The 18,320-nt window shown below is 40.9% G+C and overlaps 1 protein-coding gene across 3 annotated transcripts; it reads left to right on the top strand.

Annotated features, from left to right (window-relative positions):
• The first annotated feature begins 2,024 nt into the window (after positions 1 to 2,024).
• On the top strand, positions 2,025 to 17,856 carry coq8b (coenzyme Q8B). 3 transcript variants are annotated; one of them, XM_040024193.1, is made up of 16 exons: positions 2,025 to 2,151; positions 2,678 to 2,859; positions 3,458 to 3,614; positions 3,902 to 4,107; positions 5,704 to 5,770; positions 6,704 to 6,778; positions 8,727 to 8,846; positions 8,932 to 9,017; positions 11,061 to 11,201; positions 11,288 to 11,369; positions 13,033 to 13,126; positions 13,561 to 13,702; positions 14,481 to 14,588; positions 14,675 to 14,740; positions 14,943 to 15,029; positions 16,764 to 17,856. In XM_040024193.1, coding segments are annotated over exons 1-16 (1,920 nt in total). In that variant the 5' UTR covers positions 2,025 to 2,150; the 3' UTR covers positions 17,070 to 17,856. The 3 variants fall into 3 exon arrangements, with proteins under 3 accessions (XP_039880127.1, XP_039880119.1, XP_039880138.1); XM_040024185.1 differs by having other exon boundaries at positions 3,455 to 3,614; XM_040024204.1 differs by lacking the exon at positions 2,025 to 2,151 and having other exon boundaries at positions 2,690 to 2,749; positions 3,455 to 3,614.
• Positions 17,857 to 18,320: the final 464 nt, after the last annotated feature.

Raw genomic sequence — 18,320 nt, 5'->3', positions numbered from 1 at the left:
AGATCTGGTGACTGCACAGGCTGTATCATATGATTTCCATGATTTTCACACTCATCAAACCATTCAGAGACTTTTCAGGTCCGATGGATTGGGGCACTGTCGTTCTATTGGGCCAGAAATGTTGCATCACAGGTCTATTCAAAGCAGCTTTATATAAATTTTCAGTGACCTTTCTATCTTAATTCAATTACTTTCAATTCAATTATATTTATATAGCACCAAACAACAAGTACTTGGCAACAGTGGGATGGAAAAACTCCCATTTATAACAGGGAGAAAACTCTGGCAAAACCAGACTCAGGTTGAGTCAGCCATCAGCCACAACTGTTTGGGGTGATGGGTTAGGTCTCAGTCTCGGTGGACCAGTGGAACCATATCATGCCAGTATCATATATGTGACAGCATCCAGTGACATACCAGCGTGTAACTTAAACTGTAACTCATCAGGTAGTAGAACTATCCATAAAATATCCATATCTATAAAAAGAACCAATTGTTTGTTATTTAAAGTTAATCAGTGGTAACAGTTTTTATTGTATTGTGCAGTGATTAGGGATGTTTTTGTTTTGTTAAGATAGTAAACACTGAGTAATTTAAGCATAAAAAAGTGCCAAACTCAAGGGATTAACCAGTGTTGTGTCTAGACATAGCAGACAATTTAGCAAATAAGCAATTTTAAATTATATCTTTAGATACTTTATTACAAGCAGTCTGCAAAAAACACTACTAGTTTTAGTTGAATCTATGAAAAATGAAAGATAACACAGTTTGACAGGCATAATATAGCGTGTGATGCCAACAAAGTGCAGAAACATCCAAAGAAGAGCTTTGAATGTCCTTCAAGGAGCCTGGAGAACTATTCCTGAAGACTAATTAAAGACATTCTGTTCAGACTGTGTTGAAGAATAAAGGTGATCATGTCAAATATTGGCTTTCAAACTCATTAGAATTGTACAGTCTTTTTTTTTTGGCTTATAGTCATTTATTTTTGGACATATTTCAATAATCCATCTGCAATTTTGTTTACCAGCCTGGATCAGGACCATAGTTAAAACATTTAACTTTTAATCGTTTTTATTAATTATACAGATCTAGTTAATACAGAGCATAAAGTTTTACTGCCCAGCAATTTCATAAAATGTGCAATAACTCTCAGTGTCAGCCTAATAACAGCTGTCACAGCAGCTCCACTTGATCAATAGACCACCCATAATTACAGCAGGAACATTTTCTAAATCCATAATGTAACGTCAGATTTTTCATTGGATTCCCTTTTTTCTGTGTAAAATAGAAATGTTGGTTGTAAAATAAATAAATAAATAAATAACAAAAAAAAAACATAAAAGTGGTGACACAAGAGGGATCATGGGGCCCATGGGAATTCTGTCATAAATAAATACCAAAATGAAAACTAGCTGAAAACACCCCCCAAATGATTCACACTGCAGAAAGACCTTCTCTCTGCATTTACACGCATGAAGAGACCTGACTGCCCCTAGCAGTACTGTATGTCAGCCTCACGGAAGGACAAAATTCAACCATAAAGTAATGACTGATGTCTAAATAAATGCAGTCTGGTTACAGTAATAAATATGTTTCATTCTAAAGAATAGTAGAAGTGAAAAACAATGTGTTGAACATCTTTAAGTTGCTATTTGAAAAAGTGAAGAAGTATATACATATATGTGCAAAAGGTCAGTATATTATGGCAGATAATGGTGGGGCAGGTGCAAACAGACAAAGGGACAAATACTTTGAACAAAATCTCTCAACTTTACCTGAATTTTATAAATGAAAAGAAAACGTCTGCGTATTAATTCAATTCTCCGGTTTGGTAACCATAACTACACGCATGACACCCCTGCTTCTCATTGGTAGCTGCTCCGCTCAGTCCCGCCTAATACGGTTTGTAATTGGACAGACAGTTCAGATACAACCTTCCTATAGGCTGGCGTTCTGCACTACCATTCGTTAAACGAATACGCTTCCCGTCTTTCTTCACGCCTATTCACCCTGTGATTGGTTCGCAGTCATGTTAGTCAAATTTTAACTTCCGGGTGTCGACTCGTTGCAAAATAGATCATTCCACTCTGCAGTCGTGGAAGTGGGCAGCCACTGAGATAAACCTGGAAAAATAGCGATAGGAAAAAAGTGAGTTACTTAATTTGGGAACATTATTTTGTTTTCATTCAGCACTTCTCCGTATACCTGTTGTTAACTTGGGTCTAATTTAGATACCGTTAGCTAGCTAGTCTGCGAGTCCACGAGTTACACAACCTGGATAACACCAGGAGCTAACTTAATAGCTACTTGACATTCCCAGTTGGATGCATGTGTCGTTTTCTTTAATTCTGACATTTCTTGCAAACATACTTAGCCTATATGTGGTGTGGCTTACAGTTAGGAGGCTACACGTGACACCTCCCTCTTATAAAATGGGCAGCTGTGTATATTCAAGGTTAAACGGGGTGATGATCATCTTGCAGTTTTTGCCCAGAACTATTTCTTTTACATTTATATCTGAGGTCTCAAACTTCTACATTTTCTATAAATTATCAATTTTAGAGTATGGTGTGTGTGTTTGCTGTTTTGTATGCTGGCATTTTCCTGTATTGTCACTCAAACGTCTCATAACCTGTAACTTGAGTCCTCCTCTCTCCCTCCTCTGTGTTTGAAGTGATGCTGTCAGAAGTCCTGAAGGTGCTGCGAGGAGCTGGTAAAGTGGGCTCTTCACTGGTCTCCACTCAAGGCGAGCAGCTCCAATTAATGGCCTGCAACTCTGCCCTGGGAGCAGGGGTCAAAGTTGCTCAGGATGTGGTAGAAGGACTGGTTGGCACATTTATGGGTGGCAGCAGTCAGGTGAATTTAACTGAAAAATAAGCAAAAAGTGAAAAATAAGCTCTAAATGCAAAACAAGTCAAACATAAAAGGAGCCATTAATGTCATAATTAAAAAACAAATAAACAAAACACTCTGTTCTTTGCTTGTCTTGAAAACAGCTGATTTAATCCCCTTTAGTTAAAGGTTGCTGCCTGCTTCAATCTGTGTGTAGTGGAAGAGGCAGACATATAGGTACTCACATTTTTGTGAGACTGTTCACTGACATTTCTGTATTCCCAAACCTTTTACTTCTGAAGGGGTAGATAAAAGTGCCAAACTCTTAACCTAACCTGAACCTGATTATAAGCAAAAGTTCTAACCTATACAACATTTCATCTGACAGGCTAAAACTTGACATGTCATTGTATATTTTTTTGTCTTGTTACCTGTAAATAATGACTTCAGTCACTTACTGATGCTCTTTTAAATGAGAGAGGGCTGCAAACCCACAATCTGCAAATTATAGCTACAAAAACTTGGATTACACTGCTCCCTAAACCGGCACTACAATAGTTCACTCAGCAATTTCTTTTTGTGTGTGTGCATGCGTGCGTGCGTGTGTGTGTTTGTGCAGCAGCAGCAGTCAGTACAGGAGGATGTGTTTCCAGATGCGGAGGGCTGGGAGAATATGGACCCTGAAGAAGCAGCCAAATGGGCTGTGGGGTCCCATTTCCCCCCTGCTGAAGGGGAGCACAGCCAAACAGAAACGGGACCTGCAGCACAGATGCACACAGGTATTACTGAGTGTTTATCGAATATCGGATGCACTAACAGAGGTTTACGGTAAGAATATAGAAATGGTATTGTTTGGTTTCCAGCATTGCTCCTTTTTATCCAGAATGTTTGCCTCAACAAATATAAAGAAACCATTTATTTAGGTACTGGTCTTTTTAAGTTTAACAAATACACATTTTAAAAAAAGAAAATAGCATCCTTAAGGCCTCCATACCACGTGGCGTGTATATTTCAGCCAGTTATTGGCCCTTAAGTATTGTATTTTTTTTTCTTCTCTCTGCATTAGGGGTATCTCCTAAATCAGGAATGGCAGGAGGCAGCGCAGGCTGGCCTGGGCAGGGTGCTCGCTTCCTTCACAACACCTCAGCCCTCCACCGGTACTACTTCCAGAGCAGGTCTCGCCACAACACTGTTGTGGCCAAGCTCACACCTGAGGACATCAAGAAAGCCCGGGAGGCAAAGCAGGCATTGGCCAAACCTGTCAAACAGAAGGTTGGTTTGAGGACGCCCGTGTGCAAATAGTCAGGTCCAAAAGGTTTTGAACAATGAAAGGTTTTGTGGTTTTGCCTCTGTACACCACCACAATGGAATTAAACAAAATGATAAGAGTGTGACTGAGCTGCAGACATTCAGCTTTAATTCATTGGGTTTAATAAAAGTGTTATATAGTCCTGCACGATTACTTTAGTGGCTCCTAAAAATATTTTTATTTCATTGTCAGATAAGCATAACTCTGCTTTTACAATCATGTTGTGTGACATTCCTGCTAATGTAAAAATCTTGGCATCAATATAAAATGGTCCTCATTTACCTAAACTGAATGCAAATCAGAAGGCAAATCAAACAAATTTATTAAAAAATGGTACCAAAACAGAACACAAAATAAAATTAACAGGGCTCTGCCTTTATTTTTGCATTGTGTTCTGATCCTTTTCATTAACACTTCATTGATTAACACTTCATCAAACCTAAAAGAAAAACTTAAATGTATTGGATGAACTGACCAGCTCAGCAATAACAAAAAGGCCCAAAAAACCCCAGAAGACAACTAAATGGTCAACGTCACATCAACTAAGTTGAGGCACACCTCGACCCTTGTGGACGTATGCTTATCATCATCAAAGTCTACAGTCAAAAGATGCCTTGATGGATGGAAGTGCAGAGGGTTTACAATATGGTGCTGTGTGTGCTCTGATTAGATTCAACCAAATGTCTTGACCCAAAGTAAACTGCAGAAGCTACCAAGAGTTTCTCGATGGAGATTGTTCAATGACCATCTCATCCCAACCCATTAGAACAGAGTTTCAATTATCAAATACAAAAATGAATTCATAGAGACCCGCAAACAAACAGCAACTGGATTCAGCTGCAATAAAGGCCCAGCAGAGCAAGTAAGGAAACACAGCATTTGGTGATGTCCATGGATTGTAGGCTTCAGGCAGTTGTGTACTGCAAAAAAATTTCATCCAAATATTCAAAAGAATCCATATATTCTGGATGGGCTTTATTATGTTTGTCCTGTTATGTTTGGGCCTCTGAAAATGTATCTAAAAGTGATGTGAATTCCTAAACGGTTAATGCAATACTTTTGTTAAAGACCTTGAATTTAAAAAGTCTGCACTTCATATCAGTGCATTATTTGATTCATGTCATGTGGGAATGCAAACAGAGAATGCTTATGGAGCTAACTGTACACACACATGCAGACAGATACAATTAATAATATGCATTATTGTGGATGTATATCGTTATATTACTTTGAGTTCATACATTTCATCTTATTTGAGTGAATGAACAGATGGTCAAAACCCATAATATTTATCTAATAAGTTTGTGTACATATTCAGTCTTTTTGACTTTTAGTGTTTGTTTAAATTATATTTTAATAATGATTTCTTTATGTGTGTTCTGTGAAAGGTATATATTTTTTCTCTTCCACCCACATGTCATTGTTCCCAGAGTTCACGAGGTCTTTTTAGTCATATTTCTGCAGTAAAGTGAGATGCTGGAAGAGTTGGAAAAGAGTCAGTCACCACTACAGATATTATTAATAACATTTTTTTCATTCACATGTTTGACTTTCTGCAGCTGAGCGACCGTGCCAAAGAGAGAAAGGTGCCCGCCACAAGAATCAGCAGGCTGGTTAATTTCGGGGGTGAGAATAATCTGTTTTTGTTTACCTGCTCAGTTTGTCTCTGGGTTTCAAATTGACTCCAGGAGCCGTCGGACAAAGATGATCGTTCACTAAAATGTCTAAGCTGGGAAACCCAAGTTTATCAAGTGGTGACATAAGAATGACTTGAATCATCACTCAGTGACCATCTTTAGTTGTAAAGAAATAAAAAAGGGGGGGGCTTTGCTTAATAAATGCAATATGTTCCATGATGTCAGGTGTGGACAAAGACACAACTGAATGAATTTTTCTTACACCACAAAAATAGATTTTAAATGAAAATTTCAGAAAAAAATGTTCAGTAAGTAACTGGAGAAATGACTCGTCAGTACTTTGAAGCTCTGGTGTTGAGTGTTTTCTTTTTTTCCTGTTTAAAAAAAACAAACAAAAAACTTTTTGATTAGTTGACTTGTTGAGGCATGTATGGTCCATTCTGCCGTCACTATTGTTTAGTGATTTGACTGCTGATTGAAATGTTGGAGGCTCTTTTCCCCACTTAGAATCTGTGAAATTGTGCTTCATGTGAGGAATTTCCTGAATACTAATGTAACCTTGAGCCTATGGTGTGAAATCTACAAATCAATCCCATTATGAAGCCTTCAATGTAAACCCAACAGTTCTGATGAGACACATTCAGTCACTTATGGATATTCTTGGAGTCTATTAACAATATTTTATTTGTTTTCTCATTGACAACTGTTGGTTATTAGCTTACCACTGTTACAATAAAAATAAAATTCTTGCTTCTTAATCATCAGAAGTCAAGAAGAGTTAAAGGTGTGGTAAAATATGTGGGGTAGTGGAGTATACTTCCATCCTGCTACATAGCAGCAGCATCTGTGTGGGATTGGTGGTTTCCTCTAGCATGTCTTCAAGGGCCCTGCAGTTAAAATTGCTTCTGTCCCTCTGCTGCAGGATTGGCGGTAGGGCTGGGAATCGGTGCCATTGCAGAAGTGGCAAAGCAGTCACTAGGAGGCAAACAAAAAGCAGGTAAAGATGTTTTACTGCTGTTCTCTCCTTCCATCCTGTAAACGAGCCTTGTGTCCTAGACTCTTGGCAGATTCAGCAGACAGATGGACGCCTGTTAAACCTTGAGTTGTTTCTAATGTGTCAATACCCGATAGGCCCAGGACAGGCTTTAGATCAGATATGCTAACAAGAATTTATAACGGCTTTACAGGGAGTGCAGAATTATTAGGAAAGTTGTATTTTTGAGGAATAATTTTATTATTGAACAACAACCATGTTCTCAATGAACCCAAAAAACTCATTAATATCAAAGCTGAATGTTTTTGGAAGTAGTTTTCAGTTTGTTTTTAGTTTTAGCTATTTTAGGGGGATATCTGTGTGTGCAGGTGACTATTACTGTGCATAATTATTAGGCAACTTAACAAAAAACAAATATATACCCATTTCAATTATTTATTTTTACCAGTGAAACCAATATAACATCTCCACATTCACAAATATACATTTCTGACATTCAAAAACAAAACAAAAACAAATCAGCGACCAATATAGCCACCTTTCTTTGCAAGGACACTCAAAAGCCTGCCATCCATGGATTCTGTCAGTGTTTTGATCTGTTCACCATCAACATTGCGTGCAGCAGCAACCACAGCCTCCCAGACACTGTTCAGAGAGGTGTACTGTTTTCCCTCCTTGTAAATCTCACATTTGATGATGGACCACAGGTTCTCAATGGGGTTCAGATCAGGTGAACAAGGTGGCCATGTCATTAGTTTTTCTTCTTTTATACCCTTTCTTGCCAGCCACGCTGTGGAGTACTTGGACGCGTGTGATGGAGCATTGTCCTGCATGAAAATCATGTTTTTCTTGAAGGATGCAGACTTCTTCCTGTACCACTGCTTGAAGAAGGTGTCTTCCAGAAACTGGCAGTAGGACTGGGAGTTGAGCTTGACTCCATCCTCAACCCGAAAAGGCCCCACAAGCTCATCTTTGATGATACCAGCCCAAACCAGTACTCCACCTCCACCTTGCTGGCGTCTGAGTCGGACTGGAGCGCTCTGCCCTTTACCAATCCAGCCACGGGCCCATCCATCTGACCCATCAAGACTCACTCTCATTTCATCAGTCCATAACACCTTAGAAAAATCAGTCTTGAGATATTTCTTGGCCCAGTCTTGACGTTTCAGCTTGTGTGTCGTGTTCAGTGGTGGTCGTCTTTCAGCCTTTCTTACCTTGGCCATGTCTCTGAGTATTGCACACCTTGTGCTTTTGGGCACTCCAGTGATGTTGCAGCTCTGAAATATGGCCAAACTGGTGGCAAGTGGCATCTTGGCAGCTGCACGCTTGACTTTTCTCAGTTCATGGGCAGTTATTTTGCGCCTTGGTTTTTCCACACGCTTCTTGCGACCCTGTTGACTATTTTGAATGAAACGCTTGATTGTTCGATGATCACGCTTCAGAAGCTTTGCAATTTTGAGACTGCTGCATCCCTCTGCAAGATATCTCACTATTTTTGACTTTTCTGAGCCTGTCAAGTCCTTCTTTTGACCCATTTTGCCAAAGGAAAGGACGTTGCCTAATAATTATGCACACCTGATATAGGGTGTTGATGTCATTAGACCACACCCCTTCTCATTACAGAGATGCACATCACCTAATATGCTTAATTGGTAGTAGGCTTTCGAGCCTATACAGCTTGGAGTAAGACAACATGCATGAAGAGGATGATGTGGACAAAATACTCATTTGCCTAATAATTCTGCACTCCCTGTAATATGTGTTAAATGAGCAGTGCTTGATGATGTACCACTGCCTCAGCTTTTATGCTCCACTATCCACAGTTGTCTCAGTTTAAGGCCAGAGCTTATTTACATGCAGCAGTTTAAATGAAATAAATGACTTCTGTCATGCTATGATACTCTTAATATGTTGCAGCTAATATCATTACTAACACTGCTTCTGTTTACAGATGTAAGCTCCCTGCTCGACTCTCCCTTCCTGTCAGAGGCCAATGCTGAGAGAATAGTCAGCACTCTGTGTAAGGTCCGTGGAGCTGCTCTCAAGATAGGCCAGATGCTCAGCATACAAGGTACACGCTGTAACACGGGCTGCACGCAAAATGCTCTTTTAGATGTCCTCACAGGATTTTTCTGACAGTGGCTTTTTCTCTTCAGACAACTCCTTTATCAACCCCCAACTGCAGAAGATCTTTGAGAGGGTCCGACAGAGTGCAGACTTCATGCCCACATGGCAGATGACTGTAAGCCCAAGACCTGTTACTGGCTCTTCAGCTATTTTCACACAATTATTTCAATTCAGTTTTATTTGCAAAGCTTGAAATGAAAACAACAGTCTCCTCAAGACTGTAAGGGGAAAGACCTTATTATAATAATAGAGAGAAAACCCCAACAATAGGGTGACCCTACCATGAGCAAGTAGTTGGCAACAGTGGAAAGGAACCCCCCCCCCCACCTCTTTAAGTGGAAGAAACCTCTGGTAGAACCAGGCTCAGGAAGGGGCAGCCATCTGCCACGACCAGTTTTATCTAATCTTAGAAGCAGGAAATTGTCAGAATATGATGTGTGAGGACCCAAGGTGCAACACAGGCAGGTGGCAGTTTTTAAAAAGGCGAGCCCTTTATTGAGCTGATAAAAATCTCATGAGGCAAAACACAAAACTAAGCCAAATGAAACTCACTAAGGAGCTGAGATGCTAGGGAACGAAGACCAGGAAACGGACTACACCAGGGAAATGAAATGAACAGTACACTGACGAAGGACAGAGGGAGACAGATACTGTCTATAAGCAGGAGGGTGATTAGGGGAAGTGGAGACACTTCCGGGCAGGAAATCATGAATAACAAGACAAGGGAAGTTAGACTGAACATAACGCACACGAGACAAGAGACTATCACAGTAAAACAGGAATCATCTTGTACAGAAACTGACTAAGACATGCAGAGCGGACAGACATGGGGGGGCTGACTGGGGAAACAAAGGGATCACAAAAAGATAATAATGAAATGTTCCAAAACCAATAAGAAGAGCCAGAATATAAGCAGACACTACAAAGGTTATAATAAATGCTAAAGAAAACTCACAACAAAATACAAGAGAGCCAAATAAAACATTAGAGAATCTAAAAAAAAAACAAAGAATAATATAGTCTAAAGAAATTACAAACACAAAACCAAGATTCTAAAAACCAATGATCCTAACAGAAACTGGAGGTCATCCAGGTCTTTATGTCTTTAAGGCATTTCTGCAGTTTAACTAATTGTTTTGTTATCTGGCTTCATGGATAGATAGAGCTGGGTATCATCTATCTGCCTAGCAATGAAATGTATGCTGTGCCTTCTAATGATACAGCCTGAAGGAACCATGTACAATGTGAATAAAATCGGTCTTGGCACAGAACCCTGTGGAACTCCATAATTAACCACAGTGTGTGACGATAACTGCCCATTTACATGAACAAACTGGACAACATGTATCAACATGTATGACATGTATCCTGTCATGCATAGCGGGTGACACTGTTGCCTGTTAAATATCTTGTGCATCTCAGTTGCTCAGGTCTCTTAAAAACATGATTGTTTTTGAGCCTATAACCACTCCTGCATTGTGGCTGGTTTACCCTCTACAGCATCTACTTCTTTAACTCTCCATAGGCACTCATAAATGGATTTCAAACAATACCCATCCATCCGTTTCCTTAACCACTTATGCAATTCAGGGTTGTAGGAGGCTGGAGCCTATCCTAGCTGTTACAGGGAAAGAGGTAGAGCACTCTCTAAACCAGTACACCAGGCTATTACAGGTCTAACACAGAAAGACGGACAATTATTTGGATGCAGTATCTTGTTATGGAACTGGATTTACAACTACTTCAGCTATGTATTCATTGCTTTTATTTTCTGATGATTTCATATAGTTTTCACCTACTATGCAAAAAGATTAATGTGTAGACACTACAGCACCAGTTTGGCCTTTTATTTTCTTATCATAAAAGGCCATTTGGATATTTTGTAAATGCCTATATTGTTGTAATAAAAAGTTGAGCTTTCCAGGAAGCCCTATGTACAAATATCTCTACAGTAAGAACATTATTCACTACACTTTTTGGTGTTTTGATGATTGTTATTGTGCGCTGTCCTTCATGTCGGATCAGTGCTGTTGTAGCAGCACGTGGTTGCCAAACACCTTATTTAAGCCTTTTTCTTACATGTGCTATAGCTCGGGATCTTTAGCATTACCCAGTGTGATGTATGACAGTGCTGCAATCTGTGTTTCTGACTGTATAGAAAGTTCTGGAGGAGGATCTGGGGCCAGGCTGGCGAGAAAAGCTCTCATCCTTTGAGGACAAGCCATTCGCTGCAGCTTCTATTGGCCAAGTCCACCACGGGGTTTTAAAAGATGGTAGAGAAATCGCCATGAAGATCCAGGTAGGAGCTTATCGACACACTTGCGCAGTCTGCGTTTCACTCTCTGCATTGGACTCGACCATCTGTTTGTCACTTATTCTTCTCAGTACCCTGGTGTGGCAGAGAGCATCCGCAGCGACATAGACAACCTGATGGCAGTACTGAAAATGAGCGTGGCTCTGCCAGAAGGTAACAACTACAGGACTCTGTAGTGTCCTTTTTGTGTCTGACTTTCCTCAGAGCAGATTCAAAATCAGCAAGATGTATTTAGTCAATAAGAAATTCTGATTTTTATTCATTTATTTATTTATTTATTTATTTGTAATCTTAAAACAACTGTACATTGCAAGTTTTTATACTATGACTTTCACCCATGTGTAAATCATAACCAGTGTCTCCACTATTTAAGACCACAAGGTGGTGCTATAGATGCAGGTCAAACTAGCTTTTTATCCAAGAGAGGCTTGTTTCAGACAGTAATGATTCTTTCATTATTAATAAAGAATTTGCATATTTATTTATTAATTGTCTAAAATAATAAATAATTAGTTTATTTATGTAGTTTATGTGGTTTTCAACTTACCTGTTTGAGGGCTTTCCACAAACCTTTTCAAAGTTGTGTTGTTTAAGTGATTGCTGACACCGTTATTATAGGTGCATAATGGCTTCTAGTAGCTACAGAGCATAATTGGTGCAACCAGTTGAGTGACCACGCTGGATTTTAAGCTTTTATTTTATTAACCCACAGTGGAGAGATGACAGAATATGTGATGGGAGAGAATAATTAGATCCCTGGGGACATCTGTCCATGTCAGAGTAAAAGTGCTTATTTTTGTCAGTTGCGCTCTCGTCACGCTTTAATGCCAGATCAAATGAATAACTTGACATGAGCACAGCTCCATCTGTGGCAGGTCTTTTTTTTTTTTTGCTCCCTGCTTTTTTTTTCTTAAGACTTCTTCTTCAGTTTGGCTGGCAGTAGATATCCCACTCAAAAACCTTTGCAGCAAACAGGATGAGTTTTATGGCTCAGTGTTTTTTCAGCAATCTGCAGAAATAATCTGTAAAGCCATGCACATCCTAGTGTTCAATAGAATGGTTGCTAGATCAGAAAATGTCAGATGTAAAAACAAATTGATCCACACACCGAGAAGTCAGGAAGGGAATTACACGGCTGATAAAAATAAAATCTGTAAATGGGAGCTGTTTGCTGCGCGGAGCAAGCTCTTCGCATTTCATCCAGTGGCAGCAACACTTGCTAAAGCAAGTAGCGTTTTTGTGACTGTAGTTTTCTTTGTGCAGCTACAGTTGTTTATTTTCTTTGTGGTAACTGTACACATTGCACTCTTTCACCAAACATCTCTCTTCATTTCTCACCCATGTTTGCACTGCAGCTCCGTGCCTCCCCTGAGCTTTCACACTGACACTCATATTGAATGTTAGGCACACTCTTTGGGGATCCTTTTCAATGTTGTCAGACACTTACAAAGACAATCGTAGCTTGTTGGTGGCAAATACTCACATTTTAACTCTGACACAGACTGTTGCCCTGTGGGATTACTCGCTCCCTATTGGATTAATTCATTTTTGTCCCAATTAACACTCTAAATAAAAAAATATGGTAACCCAAGGCTTAGCTTGAATAATGCCTGGATTTTTCTTTTACCTATAGCCCACCAGTATACCAAAATACACTTTTAATGCAATGCCTACAACCTGATGTTGATTTTTTTTCTGTGTTCTCCCTGCTACATACTCATGCAGTATATGAATTATTTTTAGACAGAAGCTACCCTGCTCTGTTAGAAGATGACATGGTCTGTGTGTTTTCTTTGCACCATTTATTTTTCCACAGGTCTGTTTGCAGACAGCAGCTTGGAGGTTCTACAGAGAGAACTGGCATGGGAGTGTGACTATAAGAGGGAAGCACAATGTGCCAAGAAGTTCAGGTAGGTTTCTGTTGAACCCAGGCCGGTGTTGTGCTGCTGTGTACCGTTTGAGCTACACTGACGTTACAGGGTGGATTCTTAATACTTATGTCCTGGTAGCTGCCACAGAACATATACATTCAACCGAAGCTGTCTGGGTACACATCTAGCTGATGTATTGTTTTTTTATAATGTACAGTATACCAGTAGAGGTGGCAGATTATATATTTCAAGTGTAATTAGTAAATCAAGCATCACATTTAGCATTTCTTGGTAATCTTTGCTTAATTATAATGCAGGCAGTTATGGTATAGTTAATTTTAACTTGCGTGTGATTTGCCATTGATTTTGCATATTTTGGGTTTTGCATATTTTCCATTTTGCAAATAACCTAATCATAAATCATTAAGTTTTTGGTTTTTTTTTCTTGCTCTCTCTCGTACCTCGGCCTTTAGATCACTGCTGGAGGGAGATGAGTTTTTCCAAGTCCCCGAGGTGATTGATGAGCTGTCAGGCCAGAGGGTGCTCGCCATGGAACTGGTGCAGGGCGTCCCACTGGACATGTGCGTAGAGCTGGACCAGGAGACCAGGAACCAGGTGTGTTTTACTTCAACAGTCAGGTGAATTTCATTCATTTGTCAGATGTCTAGGTGCTAGGGTTTGAACTGCGCTGGAATACATGTTATTGTGGTGGTGATGCTCAACTGGGTTAAAAAAAAAAAGAAAGAAAAGAAAATCAAATTAAAATGCTTCAGTTTAAAATATGCATAGTGAAGTAAAGGTCATCCAGTTTTACAGAAGACTCAGTGAAAATCATCCACGGGGCAGTCCTGGGCTGGGAAGCCTGCAATTAGAGGTCCATGACAGTCTGGAGCTCTAATTGTAGGAACCAATTAGAGCTGAAAGCCTCTGATGAGCAGGAGCAGATCGGATAGCTCTGCCCCCATACGAGGCTTTTGTTAAAGACTTACCCTGTCGCCAAGTCTAAATTTAAATATGCGTAGAGTTTGCGAGGTCTTCACCTTCCATTCATAATTGGTAACAAAATTTAAAGCAATTTAATCATAAGTTTTGACATGTGTTGTACTCTGACAAGTGCAGATTCATATAAATCTCTCAGAACAAAATGACTTGGTGGTAAATTATTCAGCAGCACCTACAGTGCAGTGTGGAAGTGATACTCTGTGTCACTGTGGAAATATGTGTTTCAGAGCTGAGGTAAGGCAACAAATTTTAGATAGAGTGGACACAGTGTGGCAGGGAATCACAGCACTATGAGAGGGCTACACAGGATAGGATCCAAAGGGTGGAAGGAAATGTCACATTGTTAAATGACAGCATGATGGTAAACACAAGCCTCTTCTCTCCACTTCAGATCTGTTCCAGCATCCTGCAGCTGTGTCTCAGGGAGCTGTTTGAGTTCAGATTCATGCAGACGGATCCAAACTGGGCCAACTTCTTCTACAACTCGGACACCAACAAGGTGGGGCAGTCATGCCATGTTTAAACCAATGTTAAATGTTAATAGGGATGTCAAATACAGCAGATTCATTTCACTCTTGTCTTTAGGTTGTTCTTTTGGATTTTGGAGCGTGCAGAAGCTACCCAGAATCCTTCACAGACGACTACATACAGGTATGATAAATCTGCCCGCAGTCAACCTCGCAACATGATTTATGCATCAAGGTTTCTCTCAATAATTTAACGTCGGAGCCTTTGGTTAAATTTTGTGTCAGCCAAGGCAAAAAAAAAAGATTGTGAACAGTCGCATGCATGTGCACACATTCAGCCTGAAAGTGGAGCTCTGTAAATAAACAAGATTGTGTTGTGTGCTCAGGTGATTTATGCAGCTTCTGTCGGCGATCGAGCCACCGTTCTTTCCAAATCCAAGGACCTGAAATTCCTGACGGGCTTCGAGGCCAAGGTAGTTTTATTTTAGTCGCTGCTGCTGCTTATTTTTGATATGCTTGATCTGTTTTTGTCTCTTTTGTGTTCTCAGTTTGTTTGCATTCAGCACTGTTTCACTGCAGCGCACAGCCCTTATGCTCTTACCCCGTTTCACTAGTCTCCCTTTTGTTTTCAGTAGATAAATGCAATATGATGCTTACCTGATTTATAACTTTGACTCATTTCAAGTTAAAGGGTCTCTTGTCATGCACCTGAGGACTGCTTGCAGAGTTGCTGCTCTGTGGAAGTCCAGTTCTAAACATTTAAGGTTGCCCTTCTGCTATTTCATCTCTTCTGTATCAAACTGCTAATGACAGTCATTTCTCTGGTTACAACCCAGAGACCAAGCAGGAGGAGTCCACAGTGTTGTAGCCCAAAGGCAGCGCTTCAGGTCAGGAGCGTGGGAGGAAATTAAGCAGAAAAAACTTAAGCTGTTGTTTGCTGGCAAACAGCAACCTGAAATAACAGGAGTTTTGTGGTCACACGATTGGAATCTTTACTCACCTGATTTGACTCCTTGCTCCTCGGTCCCCCTCAAGTTGAAGCATCATTGTTTTGACACGCTTGAGCAGATGTTGCAAAGGGAAACAGTGGATTTTACACACAGTCTTAAAATTACAGCTGCAATAAAAGCAGATTAGAGGTGCACAAGAAGAAGATCTTGAAGAGGAGATCTAAACTACTTTCATGGCCACAGGTGTATAAGGTCAAGCACCTGGGCATGCAGACTGCTTCTACAAACATTTAAGAAATAATGGCTCAGCAAATTCCAGCGTGGTACTGTCATAGGATGCCACGTGTGCGACAAGTCCAGCCGTGAAATTTCCTCTCTGCTAAATATTCCACAGTCAGCTGTTTGTGATATTTAACAAAGTGGAAGTTAATGGTAATGAAAGCTACTCAGCCATGAAGCTGCACACCAGTGCACAAAGCAGGTCCTTAAAGACACAGATGAGTGAGTTTGGTGTGGAAGAACTTGACTTTATGGGGTGGCTGTAGCTCAGGTGGCAGAGCAGGTCAGCCACTAATCAGAAGGTCGGTGGTTCGATCCCAGGCTGCCTCCTGGCTGCATGACAAATGTCCTTGGGCAAGATACTAACCCCATGTTTGCCTACTGGTGGTGGTCAGAGGGCCCGGTGGCGCCAGTGTCCGGCAGCCTCGCCTCTGTCAGTGCGCCCCAGGGCAGCTGTGGCTACAATGTAGCTTGCTATCGCCAGTGTGTGAATGTGTGTGTGTGAATGGGTGAATGACTGAATGTAGTGTAAAGCGCTTTGGGGTCCTTAAGGACTAGAAAAGCGCTATACAAATGCAGGCCATTTACCATTTGACTGGCTTGACTTCAACCCGATAGATATTGAAGACTGTTAGCCAGGTCTTCTTGTCCAACATCCGTGTCTGATCTCACAAATGTGCTTCTGGAAGAATGGTCAAAAATTCCCATAAGCACACTCTTAATTGTGGAATATGGCTTATTAAACCCTATGGATTTATAATGAGATGTCACTCAAGTTCAGATGCGTGTGAAGGCAGACAAGCAAGTACTTTTGGCCTGTATCAGCCTATGTGTGCTATTAAAGTGTCATTTATTATATGAAATATGACTCAGTTAAAGAAAACGCATGTAATTATATATACAGTCCAAGATATCATGCATACTTAATGCTCTGACATTAACATGCCTGCTGTAATTCTTCTTCCTGCGCCACGACAGGCCTTCGCAGATGCTCACGTGGAAGCGGTGATGATTCTCGGTGAAGCCTTCGCATCCGCCGAGCCCTTCGACTTCGGCACTCAGAGCACTACTCAGCGCGTTCAGAGCCTCATCCCGGTCATGCTCCGCCACCGCCTCACCCCTCCACCTGAGGAGACCTACTCCCTCCACCGCAAGATGGCCGGCTCCTTCCTCATCTGCTCCAAGCTGAAGGCGAAAATACCGTGCAAGGACATGTTCCTCGATGTGTACCACGCCTACATGCAGCGTAGGCAGGCCGGGCATGCAGCGCAGGCTAGGGCTTAGCAGTTCTGAGACAAGTTTCTTAATTTGCCTTTCTCAGAGTGGCTCAGGAGTACAGAGACAGAAAAGAGTCACACTTAACTCCACAAGTGGAGCCACTGGATTGGACGTACATCGTGTCAATAATAACAGACTTTGCCAGTGTGCTCTAACAAAGACCACAAATGACTTTTGCTGCTACACGTCACTCACATCAGTGTGAGGATGTTGTTAAGGATGTCCAAACACAACATTTTAGTGTGACCTTTACTTTTATGTACAGATAGAAATTAAACAATGACCTGATCACAGAGAAGTGCAGGCTTTCTGATTAGATTTTGTAAAAGTAAACACACAAAGCAAGGAGAGCTGCATGTTCTGTTTGTCCTCCCAGCTTCAGCTGGGTGTGCCTGCGAGCTCCACCTTATTTTTAAGTGGAGCGAGTATCTTCTATCTTGGGGGTGATGATACTGCCCCTGCACTGAATCACAGACGCTGCCAACTGCCGAGTCCTGTTTTTATAGAAGGCATTTTGTGCTTGCTGATGAGTTGGTGAATAAAGCTTTCACCTAAATGTGATGGCTGCCAGCCGAGATGACCAGATTATCAGATTAATTAGAGAAGACAGTCTAATGGACCCTACAAAATAATGGCCTTGCATTATAAAGTGCACTTGGCATAAAACTCCATAACATGAAGTACCGTCAGCTCTTTTTCATGCTTATTTATTGCAAATACCTGCACTGTATCTTTAGAAGGCAGTGTGCTGTGCATGTTTTACTTTTGTAATGAAATAAAATCTGAAACAGTATTGTTTGTGTGTTTGTCACAAAGTGAGCTTTACTGGCAGGTGTCTACAAACAAATGATTCTTCCACACCCTATTGATCTTTCCGTTTCACATTTAGACCTGTTTTGGGAAATGTCAGTGACCAGAGGCCATGTTTGACCTCACCGTTTTCCTGCAATGGTCTTGTATTGACAGTTACGTGTAATAATAGTAGTTGAGCTGAAATAATGTTAGATTTGAGCTAATGGTGGCATTGATGGAGCTGTGTTTTCCAGGAACTATTTTCGTTCCAAGGCAGTGCTGCCAGTTTAGTCTGCGACCAAGCCATTAGAGCACTACGCAGCTGCCTGCAAGGCTCTCACACAATCATGGGAGCAGAAGTATTGGGCCTTCACTGGCATTATAAAAACCTGATGGAGAGAGAGAGATTGGGGAGGGGGCTTTAACTGAATCCTTCCATTGAGCTCCGCGACGTCCTGCACAGTA

Source organism: Simochromis diagramma, unplaced genomic scaffold (genome assembly GCF_900408965.1).
Source record: "Simochromis diagramma unplaced genomic scaffold, fSimDia1.1 OVJJ01000348.1, whole genome shotgun sequence".
Lineage (NCBI taxonomy): Eukaryota > Metazoa > Chordata > Actinopteri > Cichliformes > Cichlidae > Simochromis > Simochromis diagramma.
Note: the sequence above shows the minus strand (reverse complement) of the source record. Positions and strands in the feature narration are given on the sequence as shown.

Excerpts from the sequence above, each read along its gene's own strand:
- coq8b (XM_040024185.1), top strand. Across the intron at positions 4,108-5,703 it reads CCAAACCTGTCAAACAGAAG|CTGAGCGACCGTGCCAAAGA; the intron begins GTTGGTTTGAGG and ends GACTTTCTGCAG. Across the intron at positions 11,202-11,287 it reads AAATCGCCATGAAGATCCAG|TACCCTGGTGTGGCAGAGAG; the intron begins GTAGGAGCTTAT and ends TATTCTTCTCAG.